General features: G+C 42.4%; 1 protein-coding gene across 4 annotated transcripts in view; it reads left to right on the forward strand.

The window, feature by feature from the left end:
* ATP8B4 (ATPase phospholipid transporting 8B4 (putative)) overlaps nucleotides 1-25,280 on the forward strand; it is a 305,912-nt gene that overhangs the window by 270,729 nt on the left and 9,903 nt on the right. For all 4 annotated transcript variants that reach the window (XM_028163557.2, XM_057544467.1, XM_057544468.1 and 1 more), the window contains 2 exons: nucleotides 15,831-15,914; nucleotides 24,086-24,331. In XM_028163557.2, the coding sequence (XP_028019358.2) occupies nucleotides 15,831-15,914; nucleotides 24,086-24,331 (330 nt within the window). The remainder of the gene's footprint in view (nucleotides 1-15,830; nucleotides 15,915-24,085; nucleotides 24,332-25,280) is intronic.

Genomic DNA, 25,280 nt, shown 5'->3' on the forward strand with positions numbered 1-25,280 from the left:
ATTTTTAATTGTGGTAAAAAAACATAAACATAAAATTTACTGTCTTAACCATTTTCAAGTGTACAGTTCAGTAGTATTAAGTACATTCATGTTGTTGTACAGCAGATCTCCAGAATTTTTTCATCCTGTAAAACTGAAACTCTATATCCATTGAAAAACAACTCCCCATTTCCCTCTCTCTCCAGCCTGTGGAAATCACCATTCTACTTTCTATTTGTTTCAGTTTGGATAATTTAACATGACTTATATTCTAGTTTACTGATTCTTTCTTCTGCTTGGTTGAGTCTGTTGTTGATGCTCTTTTTTGCTTTCTTCTCTCATTGTATTCTTCAGCTGTAAGATTTCTATTTGTTTGTTTTGATGATTTCTATTTCTTTGTTGAACTTCTCATTTTGTTTATGCATTTCTTAATTTTAGTTGCCCGTGTATTCTTATAGTTCACTGAAATTCTTTAAGAGGATTATTCTGAATTCCTTGTCAGGCAGTTCATAGATCTCCTGCAGCTTGGGGTACTTGATGGGTCAGCTGGCAGCATCTGTGGGCAGTGGGGTTTGCTGTCAGGGTCTCTAGTTGGGTGAAGTCACTGCCTATGCTCTGAGGTCAGGGGGCTGCTTCTGGCTGGGCTCTGTGATTGCTCATGGTAGATGACATTTCAGGCTGTGCTTCCTGACCAGATGGTGCTCACGGCTGGATTCTTTGTTTATGCAGGGCCATAGGCAGGGCTTTAAGGTTGGATGGGACCTCAGGCTGTGCTCTGTGATAAGGTGGGACCAAAGGGTGTGTCCCAAAGTTGGACTGGGTCCATGTCTGTGCTCCCGCATCAGATGGGACCCACAGACTATGCTCCATGATTGGATGGGCTCACTGGCTGAGCTCCCTGACTGGGCTGGGCTATAGGCAGCATTTAGCAATTGGGCACTTCTGTATGCTGGGCTCTGCTTCAGGGTGGGGCTGTAGACTGGGTTTCTCGACTGGGTGGTACCATAGGCTGGGCTTTGAGGCTACCCAGGGTCACTGTTCTGACTCCCTGGTTATATGAGACCAGAGGCTATACTTAAGAGTTGGGTAGGCCTTCTGGCCTGGGGCTCTGTGTAAGCAGGGCTCTAGCATGGAGGGCTCCCTGGCTACCTGGGTTCACTGGCCAGGCTTCCTGGTTGGGTAGGACTGCGGGCTATACTCAGCAGGTTGTGAATTTTCTTCTCTGCCTGGGTGGGGCCACAGAACAGTCTCCACAGCAAATATAGCTTGCTGACTGGGTACCCATATCAGGCAGAACTGCCTGGACCAAACAAAGTCCCTGGCCTGGAAAGGGCTACTGGCTCAGCTCTGCAGATGGGCAGAGCCCCTGGCTGGCATCTCTGCTTCAGTGCTGCTGAGTGCTGATTGCTGTAAGCCCCGTCCCCCCCTTATCTGTCTGTATCTGATCCACTTTGGGTTCTCTTTCTCCCAGTGGAGAAACCATAGGCCCAGAGGGACCCTTTTGGTGCAGTGCTGTACCGGCCTCAGGGAGGGGTGACACAGTCAGGGTATAGTTGCTCCTCCTTCCCTTCTAATGTGATGCTTCTCAGTCTCTGTGATCCAACAGGGCACTTCAGCTTCAGCCCCCACTTCTGGGATTTTCACAGTGGTGTCTTGTCTGTGGATAGTTGCTAGGTGGTCTTCTTGTGAGGGGGACTGAAGCTGGGAATGACCTATGCTGCCATCTTGATGACATCACTCCTGAAGTCTCTTTTTTTCCAGAGAGCATTTGTGTGGCATCTGCCAGTTCCCTGGGGATACTGCCTATCTGAGATCTTTCTCGCTGTTCCAGGATTTTTTTGAATTTGGACTGTAAACTCTGGTGAATACCATTTGAGAGTCAAGTTTTCAGGAGAAATTTTTTTGTCTCTCCCTTTAGCTAGTTCCAAGGTTGACACAGGCAAGTTTCCTTGCAGTCCCTTTCTGCATAAAGATTTGTTTCTCCTTTTCTCTCACACTAAAGATTCAGCCCTTTGCTGCCTTAGTGTTATGAGAATGTTAGATTCTCCATTTCGTCTAATCTTGGCATCAATAATGGTGTTTCTTAGAATAAATAGTGTCTCAGAGTCAATGATATTTGGTGTTATTACCCAAACTCACGTGGCATGGAACCTTGTTTTCCCCAAGCAACATGCATAAAGTCCTACAGAACTATATAGTACCATATAGAACCCACTTAGGGAAATTCTGGATTGGATGTCTCTGACAGTTTCAAAACTATTTATCCTAGTTTCAATGTTTTGAGGCAGTAAAATGTACAAAGGACAAAATGGTGCTAAGAATATTATTCCCAGGGCTTCCCTCGTGGCGCAGTGGTTGAGAGTCTGCCTGCCAATGCAGGGGACATGGGTTCAAGCCCTGGTCTGGGAAGATCCCACATGCCGCGGAGCGACTGGGCCCGTGAGCCACAATTGCTGAGCCTGCGCGTCTGGAGCCTGTGCTCCGCAACAAGAGAGGCCGCAACACTGAGAGGCCCGCGCACAGCGATGAAGAGTGGCCCCCGCTTGCCACAACTAGAGAAAGCCCTCGCACAGAAGCGAAGACCCAACACTGCCATAAATTAAAAAAAAAAAAAAAAAAAAAATTCTCCTTAAAAAAAAAAAAGAATATTATTCCCAGAAGAACAGGCTATCTATGTTCCTCTCTTTCAAAAACTTTCATTTTCTTAATTAAATCTAGTCCAGGGATAAATTAGTCCTGTTTTATATGCTAAAGGAATCGGGGAAGGGGGGAGGTTTACATTTAAATTTCTGTAAGATCTTTTTCACTATCCTCAAAGTTTTTTCCTTATTATAAACATAATTTTATGTGAATATATATTGACTTTTATATATCTGAGAACATACTCTTTGCTTTTTTCTTTTTAAAAAACCACATTTTGAGAAATCCCTCTTGTTTTACATTCTTCAAAAATGTTATTTTTCTTAATGGCATTCTGAAATATGAATTTATTACAAATTGTTTATTCTGATTTTATAAACATTACAATTTTTGTCATTTTAAATTGAATAGTTCATCCCTTGCTCATAGCCATGAGTCACACAACATTGTATTGCTAGTAGGAATGCTTGTTTACTGTCTTGGGAAGAGAAAACAAAATGATGAATAGGACAAGTTCCTACCCACCTGGAACTCATTTTCTCATTGGGAAATAAAGATATGCACAAATATGTCTGATAGAAGTACTGTATTTGAACTTAGTATGAGAGCATGGGGGAAAAGGAGGAATGTGTGAGGATCTGGTGTGACTTCAGGGGCTCAATTAATCTCAAGTGAGTGTATGAACATTTTCAAAATTAAGCGGAGGTCTGGAGGCCTGCAGGTGTAGCTACCTGCAGGGATGCAGGGGCTGGTTTGTGTAAAGGTGTGAGACTAGAGTAAAAGGAGGGAAAGCCTCCTGTCATACCTGAACACTTTCCAACTGACCTGCAGTTAGCTGAATTTAATCTCTTTTTAATTTCTAAAATTCCATTTAAAACCAACTCATTCAGAAATACCTTTAAAAAACTGCATGGCATTACTTATTGCATACAGCAAGAAGTATCTTCTAGAACAGATGTTATACCACTATAAAGATGGAAACGCTGGTCTCCCCCCACCCCACCCCCATGTGAGCGGGCTGGTGTGTTAGTAATACTGAGAACTGGCTGTGACAGCAACTCGGATATGGACTTGAGATTGGTCAGGATCATTGTCTCTTTTCCATTCCCTGTTTTTCACTAGAAGCTCCTGATTAACAACAGGTTTAACTGAAAAATCTTTTGGCTTTTTTTCTTAGCCCTGTTTTTCTAAGGACAATATGCTGTAAATGAGGCAAGTGAAAAGAAAACAACATATTTGGGAGAAATGCTAGTCTACAGAGAATGAGAATTTTTGAATAGGGGACACTTTTGCAGTGACACTTTTTCCCCCATTGAAATCATTTAGCTGGCTTGGGCCTCCAAAGCCGCATGTTGGGCGACAAGCATTTCTTAGCTCCTAGAGCCCATTAGAAAGCTGCTTACTTCCAGTCTGTTAATGAAAGTCGGCCGTCTAAGGTCTTCCCACTGCTGCCATCCTTCTCCTAAATTGCTTCAGTGGAATTGAAAGCTCCACGGTGAAATGGAGCCAGTAGTAATAAAAGCTCCAGGACCCGGCAGATTCAGTAACAGCAGGCATGTATTCAGAGGCCCTTGCTTGGCAGGCCTGATCTGCAGTCACTTCTCTGTCTAATCCCCACAGGAATGAGACTCACTCACATTCTCCAGCACAGAACCTATAGTCTCTGAATGCTCATTCCTTTCAAAAGAATAAACTGAGTACCAGTTTGGGGCCAAGGGCTCTGCAGGCCTCCAGCGACACAAGAATGAACCAGAGGGATGCAGTTCCTGCCCTCAGGGAACTTAACAGTCTGGGAACGATTTTACTTTCATAAATGTGAAACTGATGTTGAATAACTCTGTAGTCACCTTTCGCTTATTTTTCCACCAGGACTTTTTTAAAATTAAATTTGCCATGGACGGGCCATATCTTGGGACCAACCCTGTCCAATCTCAGCATGATTCATAAGCACCTAAATATTTCTTCCCTGCATCTCTCAACAGGTTGCTTTGAAGTAATCTACTCTGCAGCCAAAAATACCTGACCAAATGTAAATAGATTGTTCTTTCATAGACACATTGTTGACTTTTAAAGCACCAATTTAATTACTTAATGAAGTGACATGTGCTATTTCTTTCCTCCCTTGGCCTGTCTTGTGGGGCCTGGTGAATTTTTTCCAGTCTCTTATTCTCTGATGATAGCTCCGGTAGATTCCAGGCAGTGCCCCATCCTGGTAGGTGGGCTGAGGCAGGTGTGCAAGCCCATCCAGCTGTGGCGTGCTAGGCTCCAAGGGGCCGGTGGGTGGGACGATTCACTGCTCGTGAGATGGTGGCACTTAGGACATCTCAGATAGATGATGATTTGGTGCAGGCTGGGCTGTGCTTGGTTTATGGACTTTCCTCTGCTTGACTTCAGTGCCTCACCTTTGTTGTGATTGCTTTAGGACCCATGGAGAAAGAATCTGCCTGGGACGGACCAGACTCCTTTTGTTCGCTTTGCTGGGTAGGCTTTCCTGGGAGAAGCAGCTGGGACACAGAACAAAAAGTGTATGTCTTGTGGAAATCTAAAATCTTTGCTCTGGCAGGGAATGTCAGAGATACTGAGTCTAGCCCCTCATTTTTTTTTTTTTTAATTATTATTTATTTATTTATTTTTATATTTATTTTTGGCTGTGTTGGGCCTTCGTTTCTGTGCTAGGGCTTTCTCTAGTTGCGGCGAGCGGGGGCCACTCTTCATCGCGGTGCGCGGGCCTCTCAGTGTTGCGGCCTCTCTTGTTGCGGAGCACAGGCTCCAGACGCGCAGGCTCAGTAGTTGTGGCACATGGGTTTAGCTGCTCCGCGGCATGTGGGACCCTCCCAGACCAGGGCTCGAACCCGTGTCCCCTGCATTGGCAGGCAGATTCTCAACCACTGCGCCAGCAGGGAAGCCCCTAGCCCCTCATTTTATAGAGGAGGAACCTGAGTTCCCCAAGACCTGAGGATCAGTGGTAGACAAGGTTGAGACTAGAGCTCATCACGTCTTCTGACTTTTTCTTCAGTGGTACTTCTGCTCCGCTTGATAAATGGCCACTGGAATTGTTATAGACTTGAGAGAATGGTGATATCTTTAAAACAAAAAACAAAAAAAACCAACTGTATTCTCCTAACCCCTAATCAGGCAAATGTTTGCTTTATTTGGAATCTAAAGGAGAAACGTCCAGAAACAGTCAGTACGCTAGGACTATGGGGGAGAAAATGAACTCTCTTACTGAGAGAGAGCTTATGCTGTAGGGAGTATCTCCCACAGCTTAGATCCTTAGAAAGGCGGCAACTTCCTCCTGGAATCATCGGGAAGCTGGAGGCCACCTTCTGCCAGCAAACACTCCAACCAAACTGCCACTAAAAGACCATTTAAATATAATCTGCCCTGATGAGATTTCCAACCAGATTTCTGGACCAGAGGGGTTTGGATAAAGGTCAGATAAGTCTTAAAACTGAATCATGGATACTTTCTAAGGACATGCTTTATCTCAATCTGTTATCAAAGCCTGCATGATTTTCGTGGAATCCGCTGTGGATTTGTGCACTGTTTATACGTGTAATTTATTTGAAAAGTACCTTATGCCCTCAGGACTTTTAATAAACTATCCCCCACCAGAGATAGAGCCATAGGAACCCCTCAACCACCTGCCTCCCCCCCTCAAAAAAAAAAAAACCCACAACAAAAAAAAAACCCATTGGTTGAAGCCCTATTTAGGAAATTCACATTTGAAACTATGCAACTACTGGCACTGTGTACTTCTGATATTATCTAATGACAATTTATCATTGTGCCCTTTTTTTTTTTTAATTCTGCTGTGATATGGAAACAATTATCTTGTCAAGGCCAGAAAAACATTAGTTCTGTCAAACAATATAAGAAAACTCATAATGAAAAGTTTGGAAAGTGACGTGAAAGAGTGCGACTAACCTCAAGGCTTGGATGACTTCATGGATTTGGTTACCTGTGAGCCCATGTCAACCAGGCTGGCGGTTCCCCTCCCCTCCCCTTCCAGATGTGCTCTGCGGAAAACCCTGGGAGGGGCGGGTGCTCAGGTCTGGGCTATTCCTCCTGGATCCTGCTGGTGGGTTTCTGCTAATTACACAAATCAGTAACAGATGTACTGAGGCTAAGCACCTCATATTTATTCCACAATGTGTTTTCTTTAAATGACAAATTTTTTAAGGCCAAAAAGAAAAATATCATTATATAGTTTTCCTTTGCAACACAGAGCAGAAGGGGGGAATACATGTCATTTGAACAAGGAGCTAAGCCAATGGTCTCAGAAGAGAAGGCCCTTTGTAACTGTTTAAGATCCTTATTAAGGTTTATTTAAATGTGGTATTCTATAAATCATAGATTTTGTGTTCCCCAAGCTGTTAGATTATAATTTATAGCTGGAGTATTTTTACTCTATATAAAATGGTTGATAAGGTTGATAAATTGCTCCCACAGACAAGGGAGCCAGGAGGAGCTTTCCTTAAATAGGAGAACAGTGAAGTTGGAAAAATGAACATTCCACTGTCTTTTTTCTGATCTGTGAAGAGACACTTTTAGGCTTCCAAACAGACTAGTGGCATGGCACAGGAGCATGGCTTTTCCCTCTTATTAGGAGTATTGGAAATGGGTAACAGAAAATTTGGAAGTAGAGGTGGTATGGCTGCCCCTGGGAGAATGAGGGCCTCAGGACAAATATTTTTGTTCAGGACTCCTGTTTATACAAACAATTTGAGTCACCCAAAATCAGAATGTCAGCACTGGTCTGGTCTAGTCTCCCGCCAGAATGCTTCCCACGTGAGAGGCTACAGAGGAATCATCCCCCCTCCTTCCTTCACCCCACCCATATCTTTGGGGCATCTGATCAACCCACATGTGAGGGGAGGGGAGGGAGGGAGAGAGTGTTTGGGGGGTGTAGTGGAAATAGTAGAGGGCTTGAGCATGCGTGGAAGGGGAGAAACAGGGATGGGGTCCATGTGGGTCATGATGTGGCTAGTATGCCCCTCTCTTTTGGTCCTAGTCACCAGAGGGGGTCTTTAAACTTTTCTGAGTGTAGCTAAGGACTTAAAGGGGAAGTGGAGCATTTACTGGGATAACTATTTGAGTAGTTGGAGATCTCTTGCAAGGAGAGGAAGAAGCCTGTTGTAGAAGAAATACTGCTTGTGATTTTATTTTTTATGGAAGCTCCTAAAGCCTAAGCTGTGCTAAATCAATACACATAACTGGGAAAGGTGTCTTTTAAAAGTGAATGACTCAGTTTAACACATTTGAGGCAAAACTAGAGTTAGAGTAAACAGTGGTTGATATAATTAAGTATTCACGAGGAAAATGATAATTATATCAAGGTATTTGGTTTTCTTTAAATCGTGCTCTAATTTTCTATTGATTTCATTAATATAGCAGTTTATTATGGACATAAATGTCTATGGTTAGTTGTAGCAATAAAGAATTGTATTTTCATAGAAAAGTATAATTTGTAGGAAAATATACCTTTTTATTTACCATTAAACATATCACTTGAAGCTTGAATCCTTGCATGCTCCTGCCTCCCTCCCTTCCTTGCATAATAAATGTATTCACTATCTGTTAGTCAGGTGCTGCTGTACTGACATTTACTCATTTCATTGCATACTCACAGCCCCCCTCAAATCCCCATTTTATAGCCAAGGAACCTAAGACTGAGAGAGATTGAGTATTTTGCTCAGGGACACGCAGTTCTATCAGAATTCTGACTCCAATACCTTTACCCTTAAGATACCAGCTTCCTTCTGTTGAATACTTACCATCTGCCGGGCATTGAGTTAGGTTCCTGAGCTCCCACAGATGAATAAATTGTATAACCTGCTCTCAGTGATGCCAAAAACTTGGCCTCTGTGCACCAGTGCTGAATTGCATCTTGGAGACAGTTTTGGGTGAAGTGGAAAAGAACAGCTTTGTTGCTTTGCCAGGCAAAGGGGGACACAGCAGGCTTCTGCCCTCAAAAACTGTGTGTCCCAACCCAGGAGGATTTGCTGAGGAGTTTTATAGCAAGGGTTCAAGGGTGGGGTTGCTGATAAGATTAAGGTGTGTTCAGGGCCTGCACTCCTTTAATCTGGTCTCAGGTAATCTCTTGATGAGTTTCTCTGGTTCCTTTAATCTGGCCTCAGGTGGTCCTCTCCGGAATGAAGAATGCTGACATCTTCCATCTGTTGGGGGTTTTAGTTCTGTAAAGAGCTCAAAGAGATTGTTATGTGTATCCCTTGAGGCAGAACCAGGACCTGCCCCAAGGCTACGCTATTGTTTCTTGGCGGCTCCTTCCTTGTCTCTGCATCCCCTCCCTTCCCTGATTAGCAACTCTTGGAATCTTCCCTTTGGAACTCAGGGAAGGTCATGGAGGCTGGAGTCTGTTTCCTACAAACAAGAAATGGGGGACAAGGAAAGGCTTCCACGCCCGGGAGCCCCACAGGGTCCTGCTTGGTTTCACCAAGAAGCTTGAAGTCTAGTGGGGAGGGCCTGGGAACCAGCATATAAATAATTGTAAGTCGACAGCTATGAAGCGGTGAGGTGTGGCGTGTCATGGGACTACCAAGGAGTGGCCTGGAACCCAGCCCTGGAGGATGGAAGTGGGCAGCGCTCAGAAAGTCTTCCCAGAAGATCTGTCTCTGGGCTGACCCTTCAAGGATCAATCAGAGCGAAGCAGGTGAGGAGGGAAAGGATGGCCATCCCAACAGGGGGGACAATAGGAGGAAAGTGACGGAAGTGAAGAGTGCTTTGGGCTGCAGCACAAGCCATCTGGCATGGTTAAATCAGGGGGATCTGGGATTAATTTGATGTCGGGTGTTGGAGAGAGGGAGAGAGATCATATTTCTGACTTGGGCCCTGGGATGGATGTGGTGGTGTCAGAAACCGATATAGGGAACACAAGAAGGGAGCCTGGTTAAGGAACTGTGAGAATGGGCCCGGGCCTGGGCACGCTGAGCTTGAGAAGCCTGTGGCACATCCTCAGGGGAGGGTCTAGTAGCAAGTTAAATGTCTAACATTTATAAAAAGTTGTAAAATAATTAATTCATCAAATATTTATAGGGCACCTACCATTGGCTAGATGATGCTCTAGACACAGGAGTTAGCGTTGTGCGTAAGTCTCTGTTTCATGGAGATTATATTCTAGTGGGATGAAGACAGATGATAAAGAAGTAAATTAGTGAGCTAATTTCAGAATTGTTATTAAGAAAGAACTGGGTAACGTAGAAGTTCTCATTGAGAAGGTAACACTGGAACTGTGACCTGAGTGTTTAGAGGGAAACTTTCATTTGAATACCCCGGGGTTAAAGTATTCCAGGCAGAGGGCTTGGCAAGTGCAATTGTCCCTTGATGTAGGAATGAGCCTGGTAAGTTAGAGAAAGACAATCAGTGAAGCTGAAGCTCCGTGAGTGAGGGCGAGAGTACAGGGAAGCAAAGTTGAAGAGGCAGACAAGCATGGCTCAGGAAGAGCTTTACGTCGTGGTGCAGAGCCCGGATTTCATTCCAAGTAAAATGGAAGCCATTGGAAGGTTTCTAACTTGGGTAAGTGCTAATGTTACCATTTCAAATGACAAAAACCAGCATACAAAACTGTATTTATTGCACACTCTCAACTGTATAAAATGATGTGAGCAAAGAAGATTTTAAAGAAACTTGCCAAATGATACCACTGATCGAGAGGTGGTTTCATGCCATGGTCAGCGCTGTGAATGCTGAGTACCAGGGCTGGAACTTGGTCCTGACGCTTGCTAGGCCAGCAGTTCTCAAACTCTGTGATCTCAGGACCCTATCTATCAATACTTATCATATCAGAAATTAAAATGGAGAAAAAATTTAAACATTTATTAATTTTTTAAAAAATAATGAACCCATGACATGTTTACCCAAATAACATATTTTAATGAAAAAAATTACTGTACTCTCCAAAAAATAAGCTGTGAGAGTCAATTTTTATACTTAAGTTCTTACTATTTAGCACAATAGGAAGCAGCTGGGTTCTCATATCCACTTCTGCATTCAGTTGGTTGTGATATCACAAGTCATATACACTCATGCGAGAATGAGAGTGAAAAGGGCAGATAATCAACTTCTTAGCATCATTCTGAAAATAGTTTTGCCATTGTGGACCCCTTAAAATTTCCATACCCCACCTTAAAAATCTTTGTGTTCTGTGTGACGTTGGTCAGTCTCCTAACCTAATGGGTCTCAAACTAGTTTCCCCATCTGTAAACTGGGGGCTGTTGATAGCACCAACCTCACAGGATTGTTGTGATTACTTAATGAGTCAATATATGTTAAAATAATGCCTGGTACATATGGTGTTCAGTACATATCAGCTAGTTTTCTTTCTGTTGTTGTGATTCTGTGTGGCAGCGAAAACTCTCACAAGAAGTTGCAAAAACTCATTGAAACTTTATTCTCACTGATTTTCCTTCCTGTCTCTCTTGCTCCAGTTGTGAAATGAGGCTTCAAATCTGAATGCCAGCTTACAAATGCTACCGTCAAATAATTGCAGGTTTAATCAGTTACTCATAGTTTAGCTTGTCGTAACTTTCCAGATTCTTTCTTTCTTCCTTGTACCTAAAATCATCTCTTCTCAGTGAGTAGAAGTTAGATGGTGGATGAGGTGGAGGAAGAAGAAGAGATCTGACAGTACCAGGTTCTGCCTGATGTTATAAGACTTCAATTTAATTGCTTTCCCTCTCTTATATTTTCCATACTGCAATCCTAAAATGAATTGAAATGAAATGAAAGTCAGAAGATGCCATCAGCTACCGCTTGAGGATTTGTGTCAGCTAGTGCATTTTTTTTTTTTTTTTTTGGATGGCGGTAAGTGAAATTCTCAATCTTGGCTTCACAGTGGAATCACCTGGGAAATTTTTAAAATTACCAATGCTTGGAACATCCCACCTCCAAAGATAATGATTTAATTGGCCTGGATGTGGCACGGGCATCAGGATTTTAAAAATCCTCCCAGTGCCCAAAGTCTCGCCAGGCTATGACTAAAAAATAAGGTCATGTGTTTCCTTTTTTATTGTAAAATATAACAAATCTACCAAAAAAGTACATAATACATAAATGTCAGCTTAACAGATTGTAAAATGAACACGTCACCACGATCCAGGGCAAGAACCAGAACGTTGCCAAACCACAGAAGCTCCCTTGCCTTTTCTCAGTCACACCTCATTTTCCAACTCTCTGGAGTTAATCATTGCCCTGATATTTTATAATCACTTTGTTTTATAATCTTATCCTATGAGTATAAATCTCTAAACAACATAGAATAGATTGGCACATTTTTAAACTTTATTGAAATGGAATCATACTTTTTTGTCTGGCTTCTTTTGCTCAACATTGTATATATTTTTTGATTCATTTGTGGTTTTGGATATAGCTGTAGTTCCTTGCTTTTCATTACTCGGTAGAATTCTATGATATCAATATACTACAGTGTCTTTCTACATTCCACTCCTGATGGATGTTTCTGGTTTGGGACTGTTATAACCAGTTCTGGTATGAGCATTTTCATATGTCTCCTGGTACACGAAGGCAGACATTCTGAACGTGTATCTCTAGGAATAGATTTGTTGGACACCTTTGCTCATCCGAAGGAAGAGAGAGAGAGGCTGAGCAAACAGGAGTCCAGAAGATAGGAGTTGGCGTCTGGGACTCTGTTAACACTCTACTCTGGGCTGGGACCCTGGAGGTTTGCACTGCTCTGAGCCATGTGCCCTGAGGATGTTGATGATCTACAGGAGGCAACTGTGAAGCTCATGGTCCTCTCTTTTAATCATTTCCTGGGTCTAGAGGGATAAGGTTCAATGCCTGTCAAGGGTAGAGATCCTGTTGAAATACTCCCCACTCTGGACTGGGACCCAAGGGCAGCCTCCTGGCGATAGGGTCACAGGCAGAACAGCTGGGTGGTGCAGAAAACATCAGGCCTTCATCCCAACCTCAGCAGCTGATAGAAGGAGATAAACACAGTCTCTGGAGAAAGAAAACATCATCCTACGCCTTGAAGTGGTTCTTAAATTCTTATCCTCTCCTTTATCTTGACAGGTGTTCCCCACTAGTTAGTTCATTAAAGCTTTGATGATGAAGATCCTTTTTTTCCTTATCTTTTTTTGTTATCTTCAGTGGGGAGTTTGGTATGAATCAATTGTTACTGACGGCACATGCCCCTATCTTACATGCATACCATAAACCCAGGCTTGTTTCAGATACCTCTGCTAAAATATCTTGGGGTTTCCAGGGAGTGCTGACAAACTTTTCTGGTCTATTCTCATGGTTGCCTGATACTCCAGGCTATTGCCCTGCCCTTCTGCAGGTTCTCTCTTGCCACACTGAGTCTAAGATCCTCCGGGTGGCTGGTGCTGTCTGTAGTACTTTGCTCCAAGCATAAACATAGGCTGTGGTATGCTCGAGCTGGCCCATATTGGCTCCTAAGAACTGATTGTTAAATTCTTAGGATTTATGTGAGCCAGTGGTTAAACACAGCTGTTATGAAAAATTAAATTATATAAACTTACAATTTAAATAAATTATATGCAACACGAAGTTCATGAATACTCAACACTCATCCCTTTTAAATTAGCTTACCCTATTTTGCTGATTTTGCCCTTGAGGTTATCTCTATCTGTTGGATCTGTGTGGTGGAAATACTATATACAATGGCGTGCTATGGTACATCGCTTCTCAACTCAGTGACAGGACTGCTTCAACAGTCACGGGAAAATATTCACACCATGGAAATTGGTCAATGCTACAAATCAGGGCTTTTTCTTTCTTTTTAAGAGCTAGTTGTTAAACACTTAGCGCGTGTCTGGACATAGGCCCCCCTTTCAAATCCTCACAGCAGACTCAGAGTCAAAGAACAGAGTTTAGCAGGCCTCAGAGAATAACAACAGGGAATTACCATTCAGAGAACTTAAAAACTGGTTACTAGAATGGTTATTCTCAGTCACAGGCATAGGCCTCTTGCTGGTAGTTACTAATGTCGCCGCTTTGCCTAAATCCTGTCTCAGCCGTTTATTGGTGGTTGAATTCAACTTTCCTGCCTTGTCGTTTAGCCTCCCCTCAAAGAGAATGACATTGAGCAGGTCTTTCCTATGTCGATTCCAGGTCTTAACTCTCTGAGATACACAGAGAGTAAAATAATGTCCTTCCTTCCCTCATCTACCCCACTTCTCTTTTCTGTTCTCTTTTTTTTTTTTTTTTTTTTTTGCCCTAAGAATGAACTCTCCTTGAGATGACTGACAGTGGGAATGTCCATGTTCTTTACTTCTTACCATGGGGCTAACCTTGCTCAGAATACAATAATCACCATTTTTTCATAGTGTCTGGTTTATTCAGTATTGAATAAAACCACCTGTGGAGCTTCAACAGAACAGTCCAGACTGAGATTTGGCCTTTGAACGCTGGCCTCCACTTCCCCTTTCCTTGAACAAATATACACCCATCTCAAGAATAAACAATAATGCTAAGACATAGAGTAGTCCAAATCCAGATTTAGCAATAGAGACACCAAAATATTTTGTCATCAATATAATGTACATGTACAGGACATGATTTAAAGGATTGCCTTACCTATATAACTATGTAGAACCTACCTTTAGTTTCTCTGTCTGGAACATTTGCATTTAAGATTCCTCATTGCTTTCAGAATTGCCCTAAGAAGAAAATATGCTTCCGAATATATTCAAAATCTAGCACTTCTCCCTGCTGATCACCTGATCCAGCCCCCTTCATCTTTCATCTGGAGCACTGCAGTAGCCTCCTAATTGGTTTCCCAGCTTCCACAATTGCCCCTCTTCAGTCTATTCTCAGTACAGCATCCAGAGTGCTCAGGTTAATATACAAATCGGATCAGGATGTTTCTTTGCTCAGAATCCTCTAATGTCTTCTCATTTTACTTAGGGAACAAGCCATGGTTACCTCCATAGGATCCTCCTCTTTATTTCTTTGACATCATTATACTCCCTGTAGGTCACTCTGCTCCAGCCAGATGGACTGTCTTGCTGTCCTCTGAACATACCAGATGCTTTCTTGCCTCAGGGATTTTTCATGCACTCTACTTGCACTATGAAATTTTCCTGTCCCAGAAAGCTGCAAATTTTGACGCTTTATTTCCTTCAGATTTTTTCTCCAATATTACTTCTTAGTGAGACCTTCTCCAATCACCTTATCACAGTTACAGCCCTCCTATATTTCCTATCCCTTTTCCACCCTAGTACTGATTACCGTCTCACTCATTCACTCACCAACTATATATATATATATCTTCATTACTGTATAAATTGTTTGTCTGTTTCCTGACACCATTACAATGCATATTTCATATGGAATTTTTATCTGATTGTATCATGTTCAAATACTATTGCCTAGAACCTGGTACCTGGCACATAGTGGTTTCTTAATAAATATTGAATGAATGAATTAATGTATGATAGAGTGGTAGAACAGACATTGGTTAGGATCTGGAGACCTAGGTTTTAATTTTTGCCTTTGCCTTTGATAAGCTCTGTAACACTTATTACATTCTGTTTCTATATCTCTAGGCACTTATTAATACAATGGGGATATAATGACCGTTTCACATGCCTCATTGACTTTTAGTGAGGCTCATGCAGGGAAGTGCTCTCTATAGGTGTGAGGGGATATTTTTATTGTCTTACTTATTTATACCCACTGTAGTGAGCAGCTAGTTCCAGGTCTACCTTGGTTTAAACCTCTCCCAAGAAAAAGCTCTCCATTTGAACAGAGGGTGGGGCTGACAGGTTCATTTCTGTATCTCCCTCTGAAGATGTTAGCGGATCCTTGTTTATCACTTAGATCAGGTAATTGGACTTATTGTAAGCCATTAAAAACCTAAAGAATGAAATAACCCACCACAGGGGCCAGGGCCTTGTGTGTGTCCAGCATTGTTTTATGTGTTCTGCATGTATGATACCCTTTCATCCACCCCCACTGCAACTCTGCAAGTGAGAGTACGGCTTCATTTTAGAGATGAAGAAATTGAAGTTTAGAAAGATCTAGTACCCCACTAAAGCAGTGGAGCTGATAAGAGACAGAGCCTGGGGAGAACTCATGTCTGTCTGACTCTAACACCAAACTCCCGTCCAACTCAGGAAATTGAGATAGTCAGTCCAAGAGCCTAAAAGTGAATATTCTCACACCTATGGATGATATTTCTCACTGACATGTTCATTTCTTTTCAGACTGTCTATGACCAGTGGTTCATTACCCTTTATAACATTGTCTACACATCACTGCCTGTTTTAGCCATGGGGATTTTTGACCAGGTACGTGTTTATCTCTGCCTTTATAATGTATTTTGCTCTGTTGATGCCTTTTAGTTGCTTTTAGTTTCTAAGTAGAAGACACGAATCATAGAGTCCTAGGAATGCAGTTGTTTTAATAGGTATTGCATGGCTCAAAAACCCTTCCAGATCTCCCACCTCACCCAAAAGATCAGAGCTTGATTACTATCCTCCTAAAGATTCACACCCTACATTATTTCTCTAAAGGCTCTGAGACGTCCTGCAAGAAAGTCTCTTTAATTTCATTGTAGCCCAGCATTTCCCAGACTCATAGAACTGCACGTTTACTTATTTATTTTTCACGTAGAACTGATCAATATGCCTCAGAACTAGTACCTGTGGTTCACACACCAGGGAATACTGTATTAGCCTCTGAAAGTGCAGAGAACCGTGCAGTGATACATAGAAAATCATGGAGCTGGGTTGGAGTGCAGAGAGCTAGCATCTGTGGTGACACTGTCCAGCACAGCCCAGAACAGGAACTCCAGGCCAGAAGAACACCCTGCCAATGGGAGAGGAGCCCCACAGCCATGGAGAGAGAAAGCGAGCGGTTTTCTTTGGTTTAGCTCCATGTGCTTGAGGGGAGAGAAGGGAGGGAATCATTTATAAAATGGTAGATCCTTGGCACACTCAGACCCTTGGAGGGTACTTCCTGGATGGGGACAAAGTCTGGCTGCCTATGGGGAAGTGAAAGGCTAGCCAGAGGAGCTTCCATGGCACAGAGTGTATTGTTTAAAAAAATTTTTTGAAGTATTTTTAAAGAGATCAGATTTTCTCCAGGCTGTTGTTAGATCCATTTGCTAGGCCTCATTTTCTGGCCCAAAGCCATCTATTGCAAAATATAAATCTTCGCATTATGAGCTCACTCTACTCTCCCTTTCCCATAGTCAGTTGTAAGCCTCACTTCTTGTATGTAAAAAGGGCAGTTTGTGAACAACATATTTTGTGAAATTCTACAAAAAGTAATGAACTCTTGAAGAGCTTAGATGTAAGGGTATAAGCTCATTCATTTCCAAGTGCCCATGTTTACAAGTGTTCCTTTCCTTGGTACTTTGTAGCTGCCCAGAATGTGGAGTAAAATATGAAAAATAAAGCAATTTCTGGGGAAAGATGGTTATTGTGCAATTTGAAAAAATATATAATAAGGGGGGAATTCAAGATGGTGTTATAGGAAGATCCTGAACTCACCTCTTCCTGTGGACACAGTGGGTCTACAGCTACAGAAGGAAAAATTTTCTCTTAAAAAACCCTAAAGGCTGGCTCAAGCAAACCACATGGAAGCCAGTTGGAGAGGCTGGCACGCAATGTCACCATAAACCCCACCCCCGCCCTCAGCATGACAATTCTCAACAGGGAGAAAACTCAAAACCTGAAGCTTCTCCCTTAGGAGTGAAGGCTGTGCACCCCACATTGGGCACCTTAACATTTAAGACCTGCACCTGCACCTGAGAGATGAACCTCCTAAAACCAATGAGGCTCATGTCCCAAGACCCACAAGACTGAAGCGATCTAAGAAATGGTTCTGAATGGGCCCGTGGGCTCAGACCCACTTGCTCCTTGGGCCCAGCTCAAAGGCAGCAGATCACGCCCAGTGATGGAGGCTCACCAGCTTATATTAAATCATCAGCCTGGGGGAAGGCATCTTATTTAACACACACAGATCTAGGAGCCCGCTGGGACACACTCCAGGGACAGAGACTGGGGGACGCCGTCCTTGTACTCTCCCTTTGCCATACTCCAGAGCACCAGTATCTCCTGCAAGGGAGCTGTTACATGTGTCTGGTACCCCTATTTTTGTGGCTGCCGTCCAGGGGACACCTCTTGACTGCCTGGCTCTGGAGACCAGGGAAACTTGCATTCCTGGTCCCATGGGACTATAGTAATCAGCATTACCCGGAAAGGAGCTCATATTCCTATCTGGTGTCCTGATTTTTATGGCTGCTGCCAGGGAACACTCCTACATCATCTGGCTCTGGTGGCCAGTGGGGCTTACACTCCTGGTCTCACAGGATTGTAACCAGTGGAGAGAGAGTTCTTAAATATCTACCACGCCTCCCAGGGCAGAGCAAGAGGCAACAGACTCAGGAGCTCAGTCTTTCTGTGAAGGAGGCCTATTAGCTAATCATTATAGCTGAGGCCTCGAGGGGCAGCCGTCTAATTAAACATGCATCTAGGGGCTGACTGTCATCCTTTCCAGAGACCTCAGAGGGCAGACAGTATCTTCATGCTCTCCCTATGCCACATTCTAGAGCTCCAGTGTCTCCTGGAGAGGAGCTTCACATGTGTCTGGTGCCCTGGTTCTCGTAGCTGCTGCCCAGGGGACACCACTTGATCACCTGGCTCTTGTGGCTGGGGGCTTGCGTTCCTGGGTCCCATGAAACAGTAGCAAATGAAGAGTTGGTTCTTGGCAGGCTGCCCCCAGGGCACTGCACAGACAGCAGACTGAGACACACTCCCAGTCTTTCTGGAAAAAGGACCTCTTTGTTTGTCCTGGAGCTTCAGCCTGAGGGGCAGGCTTCAGGTTTGGCACACTCCTAGTGGCTGAGGAAGCTGCTCTCAAGGAATGTAAGCTGTGGATGCCATCTTGGTCTGCTCCCTCTGCCTTGCTCCAGCTTTCTGCTATCTCCCAGAAAAGAGCTTATGCATTAATCTGGAGCCCTGACTTTTGTGACTGCTGCATAGGGAACCTCCTAGATTGCCTGGTTCTCATGGCCAACGAGGCTCATTCTTGCAGTCCCACAAGTATATATTTGCATGGTTTTAAAAACTGCTGCTTGAGGGTCTAGATTCCAATCAGCCTGAATCTAGGTGCTGTAATCTGACCCTGACACTGACATGTCTTGGCACATTCTCAACTATTGAGAGCTGTTAAAAATATCATAGGCTGTTTGAACAAGCATGAAGGTTTGAGAGACAACAAAGGGCTGGAGCAGGGTTGAACAATAAGGTTTATCTCCTACATGAGGCCACTCTTGGAGACAGGGAGAAGTGTTTGTTTTGTCAGCTGTATGAAAACAAACACAGAGAGTCAAACAAAATGAAGAAGCAGAGGAAAGCAGTGATCTTAGAGAGAAGATCTTAAAGAGGGAGAAGAATGGATGAACACAATAACTTCAACGAAAAGATGAAAAATATAAGAAAATACCAAGTAGAAGTCATAGAGCTGAAGAATACAAGAGCTGAACTGATTAATACACTACAGGGGTTCAACAACAGACTAGATGAAACATTAGGAAGGATCAGTCAACTTGAAGGCAGGAACTCACCCAATCAGAGCAGCAAAAAGAAAACAGGATGAAAATAAGTGAAGATAGCTTAAGGAACTTACAGGACAACATCAAACAGACCAACATTCACATTATATGGGTCTCAGAAGGGGAAGAGAGAGAGAAAGGAGCAGAAATTGTATTTGTAGAAATAATGACTGAAAACTTCCCCAACCTGGGAAGGAAACAGACATCCAGACCCAGGAAGCTCAGAGAGTTCCAAATAAGATGAACCCAAAGAGACCCACAGAAGAACACTTTGTAATCAAACTGTCAAAAGTTAAAGACAAAGAAATAATATTAAAAGCAGCAAGAGAAAAACAACTTATTACATACAAGGCAACCCCCATAAGACTATCAGCAGATTTTTTTCAGCAGAAACTTTGCAGGCCAAAAGGGAGTGACATGATATATTCAAAGTTGAAAGGTAGAACTTTCACCAAGAATATTCTACCTGGCAAGGTTATCATTCAGAATTGAAGGAGAGAGAAAGAGTTTTTCAGACAAGCAAAAGATAGAGGAATTCATCACTACTAAGCCAGCTTTATGAGAAATGTTAAAGGGGCTTCTTTAATCTGAAAAGAAAGGTGCTAATTAGTAACAAGAAAACTTGTGAAGGAATAAATCTCAGTCAAAAGGTTTGAACAACACAGTTTTATTCGCTATTTATTTATTTATTTATTTATTTATTGCTGTGTTGGGTCTTCGTTTCTGTGCGAGGGCTTTCTCTAGTTGCGGCAAGTGGGGGCCACTCTACATCGCGGTGCATGGGCCTCTCACTATCACGGCCTCTCTTGTTGTGGAGCACAGGCTCCAGGCGTGCAGGCTCAGCAATTGTGGCTCACAGGCCTAGTCGCTCCATGGCACGTGGAATCTTCCCAGCCCAGGGCTCGAACCCATGTCCCCTATACTGGCAGGCAGATTCTCAACCACTGCGCCACCAGGGAAGCCCAGAACAACACAGTTTTGAACTGTGTGGGTACACAATCCACAGCTGGGTGAATCCACGGATGTGGAACCATGAATATGGAGAGCCGACCATAAAGTTATATTCAGATTTTTGACTGTGTGAGCATTGTTGCCCTTAACCCTGTGTTGTTCAAGGGTCAACTGTATATAGTAAAGGTAGTGGTTTAATCACTTTTAAGCTAGTATGAATATTAAAAGACAAAAGTAGTAAAGATAACTATGATTACAATAATTAGTTAAGTAATACACAAGATAAAAAGATGTAAAATGTGATATCAAAAACATAAAATGTGGGGGGAGAGTAAAAATGTTGAGCTTTAGAATGGAATCAAACTTAAGCAGTTATCAACTTAAATAGACTATTATAGATATGGTATTATTTATAAGCCTTGTATTACCACAAAGCAAAAACCTATAGTAAATACACAAAATATAAAGAAATATAAGCATATCACTAAAGAAAGTCATCAAACCACAAAGGAAGAGAGCAAGAGAAGAAGAAAGGAACAGAAAGGAATTACAAAAATAGCCAGAAAACAATTAACAAAATGGCAATAAGTACCTACCTATCAATAATTACTTTAAATGTAAATGAACTGAATTCTCTAATCAAAACAAATAGAGTGGTTGAATGGATTAAGAAAAAACAAAAAACAAAACCCAAGACCCATCTATATGCAGCCTCCAAGAGACTCACTTTAGATGCAGACACACAGAAACTGAAAGTGAGGGGCTGGAAAAAGATATTCCATGCAAATGGAAACCAAAAGAAAGCTGGAATGGCTAAACTTATATAAGACTAAATAGACTTTAAAACAAAGGCTAATAAGAGACAAAGATGGGCATTACATAATGATAAAGGAATCAATCCAACAATAGAATATAACATTTGTAAATATTTACACACTCAACATAGGAGCACTTAAATATGTAAAACAAATATTAACAGACATAAAGTGAGAAATAGACAGCAGTACAGTAATAGAAGGGACTTTAATACCTCACTTAGATCAATGGATATATCATTCAGGCAGAAAATCAATATAGGAACTTTGGCCTTAAATGACATGTTATACCAGATACACCCAATGTATATATATAGAATATTCCCTCCAAAAGCAACAAAATTCAAATTCTTCTCAAGTGCACATGGAACATTTTAAAGGACAGATCATATGTTAAGCCACAAAAAAGTTTTAATAAATTTAAGAGATTGAAATCATATCAAGCATCTTTCTAACCACAGTGGTATAAAACTAGAATTTACTTACATGAAGAAAACTGGAAAATTCACATCTATGTGGGGATTAAGCGACATGCTACTGAATACCAATGGGTCAAAGAAGAAATCAAAAAGGAAATTTAAAAAAACCTTGAGACAAATTAAAATGGAAATATAACATACCAAAATTTGTGGGATACAGTAAAAGCAGTTTTAAGAGGGAAGTTCATAGTAATAAATGCCTACCTCAAGAAACAAGAAACGTCTCGGATAAACAACCTACCTTTACACCTCAAGGAACTAGAAAAAGAAGAACAAACAAAGCCCAAAGTTAGTAGAAGGAAGGAAATAACAAAGATTAGAGCAGAAATAAATGAAATAGAGACTAAGAAAACAATAGAGAAGATCAACGAAACTAAGAGCTGGTTCCTTGAAAAGATAAACAAATTTGACAGACCTCTAGGTAGACTCACCAAGAAAAGAAGAGAGAGGACTCAAATAAATAAAATCAGAAATAAAAGAGGATATATTACAACTGACCACAGAAATACAAGGATTATAAGAGACTCATATGAACAGTTACACACCAACAAATTGGACAACTTAAAGAAATGGATAAATTCCTAGAAACATACATCCAACCAAGACTGAACTATGATTAAGTATAAAATCTGAACAGACTGGAAAACAGTATGGAGGTTCCTCAAAAAATTAAAAATAGAACTACCAAGTGATCCAGCAATTCCACTTCTGGGTACTTATCCGAAGAAAGCGAAAACACTAATTTGAAAAGATATATGCACTCCTATGTTCATTGCAGCATTATTTATAATAAGTAAGATATGGAAACAACCTAAGGGCTAAGAGATATAGAGAAAAAATATACGATTGATCCTTGAAACAAGAGAAGGGTTAGGGGTCCCCCTCACCTTGGGCCCCATCCCCATGCAGTCAAAACTCCTCCTATAGTTATACAGTTGGCCCTCCACATCCATGGTTCCGCATCTGCAGTTTCAACCAACAGCGGATCACATAGTACATATTTATTGAAAAATTCTGTGTGTAAGTGAACCTGCTCACTTCAAACCCATGTTGTTCAAGGGTCAACTGTGTGTATAATAAGACCCCTTATTGCCATCAAGTTGAGTGTATACCCTTATCCTTTCCTGCTTTGTCAACTCTGGCACTTAAACTGATCTCCAGATCATGGGGTGCTATGCTGGAAGGCCTCAGTGACCATCTATGGGTCTGCTCATTTTATAAGGAGGAAACCCAAACTCAGAAGTTCAGGTTACTTTCCTAAAGTCACATGGCCAATATGTGACAGAACTCAACCTAGCAGTAGGCCACTTGACCCTGAGATTGCAACACTATTACTGTTGTTACTATTACTGTCATCATTCTTTTGTTATTATTTATAGAAGCATCTGTTTTTTAATTACAACAACTGTGGTAAGAACTCTGCTGAATACATACCCATTTCATCACGACAGTGATCCTGTGAGGGAGATGCTGTCATTTGTACTTCTGGAGATGAGGAAACTGAGGCGCACACAGGTTAAATGACAGGTCCAAGACTACACACCTGCTAAGCAGCAGAGCTGGGGTTTGAACTCAGGATTGTCTGGCTTCAAAGCCTGTGTATATAACCTTATCAGTCACTGGACTGGGGAAAGAAGCACCCACTAGCATCTCAGAAATAGACTTCCCAAAGAGACTACATCAGTGTTCTTCATGGGACTCCATTTGGCAAGGCCTGGGTCATCCCACAGGCAGGAAGGGGAACTTGGTCTGCTCCCAGAGTTCATGCCTACGTTGCTCCCTCTTTGGCTGCTTCACCTTACCCGTGATCCTGTGATGTTGCCAGTGGTCAGTCCTTGCCATACTTTTTGGCTGGGGTGTTTGGCTGTGGTGCTCACGGTGTGGTCATCAGCGTTGCTTTGGAGCTTGTTGGAAATGCAGTCTCAGGCCCCACCCCAAACCTACTGAATTATAATCTGTACCCCAGGTTATTAGTGTGCACATGAAGTTTGAGAAGCACAGCTTTAGTTTCTCCCAGGACTCTGTTGGGCCCAGACATGACGCCTTCTCATTCTGTCTAAGTTCTTTGCCCTGAACACCTGGTAACTGCCCGTGGAATCCTCCCAGGGTAGAACACTCACCTCTTCAGGCTCAGCTCCCTTCTACCTGGAAACCCACATTCAGTTCCCCCTTTCCCAGTTCCCTTTCTCCTGCTCACGCTTCCCCCAAAGTTGGGAACTCAGGTTGGCCAATTCTGACTCTGCAGCTCTCTGCTGACATCCCCTGGTCACTACCACTCACTGCCTTGGCAATTAACCCCTGGGGCCCACTGGTTGCACAGGGTGTACTAAAATTCTGGGGGCATGAATGCAGCTGCAGGAGAGTACAGGAAAGAAACTTCAATTTGAAGCCAGATATCTGCGTGCAATCAAGTTCTGGTTCTGCCATAAGAGCTGTGTGGCCTCTCATGAGTCTCTCTTGGAGATTCAAGTTCCCTATAGAAAATGGGATCATTTTATTATCCTTTGGGTTACAGTGGGAATGAAAACAAAATAATGAGTAGTGTATATTAGGGCATGCTTAGATATGCATGTGCTATTTCTGGAGATAGGAAATTCAGGGTCTCTCTAAATTCTCCTCAAGCCTCTTCCACTGAAGTAACTCTCTGTTGACAGGATGTTAATGACCAGAATAGCATGGATTGTCCCCAGCTCTACAAACCTGGACAGCTGAATCTACTTTTTAACAAGCATAAATTTTTCATCTGCGTCACACATGGAATCTACACCTCACTAGTCCTTTTCTTCATCCCGTATGGGGCCTTTTACAACGTGGCCGGAGAAGACGGACAGCACATTGCAGACTACCAATCTTTTGCAGTGACCATGGCCACGTCTTTGGTCATTGTGGTCAGTGTGCAGGTAACCTACTGGTGGAAATATCTTAATTTGATGGCTTTACACCTTTTAAAATTCTGTTTCATTTGTTGACAGTAATTTTAAAGGAATACTGGGGTTTTCTTTTTTTTTTTTTTTTTAAAGGAATTCCTTTATTTTTATTATTTATTTATTTATTTATTTATGGCTGTGTTGGGTCTTCGTTTCTGTGCGAGGGCTTTCTCTAGTTGCCGCAAGCAGGGGTCACTCTTCATCGCGGTGCGCGGGCCTCTCACTATCGCGGCCTCTCTTGCTGCGGAGCACAGACTCCAGACGCGCAGGCTCAGCAGTTGTGGCTCACGGGCCCAGTTGCTCCGCGGCATGTGGGATCTTCCCAGACCAGGGCTCGAACCCGTGTCCCCTGCACTGGCAGGCAGATTCTCAACCACTGCGCCACCAGGGAAGCCCTGGGGTTTTCTTTTTAACTACACACTTTGAGATTAAAACAGGAAGCTTTAACATAAATTTCCAGATGTAGGAGATTAGCATTGGGTGTCTATAACCTCCATGTTAGTGGAAACCTCACGAGGAATCAATCACTTCTTGGGACTGCGCGTTGCATGTAAAGAGAAATGATTAGAACTACTACTTCCTCCTTGTGCTGTCTGCTTGGAAGAAAAGTTTTCCAATGATAACAGAAACTTTCCCATGACTTCTATAAGACTTAGTAACTTCCAGGTTTCAAAGTGAGATATAACGTTTACTTGGCAGTACACTTCTGTGGGATTACCAAGAGGTTCAATGCTATGTAGGTGGCACATCCGAATCTCAAATTCATAGAAGTTTTTCTGGTAGGAATGATTTTTTAAAAATTCATTTTACTGAAGTACAGTTGATTTACAATGTTGTGTTTCTGGTGTACAGCAAAGTGATTCTGTTATACATAAATATATTCTTTTTCATATTCTTTTTTTTTTTTAACATCTTTAGTGGA

Source organism: Balaenoptera acutorostrata, chromosome 3 (assembly GCF_949987535.1).
Source record: "Balaenoptera acutorostrata chromosome 3, mBalAcu1.1, whole genome shotgun sequence".
Lineage (NCBI taxonomy): Eukaryota > Metazoa > Chordata > Mammalia > Artiodactyla > Balaenopteridae > Balaenoptera > Balaenoptera acutorostrata.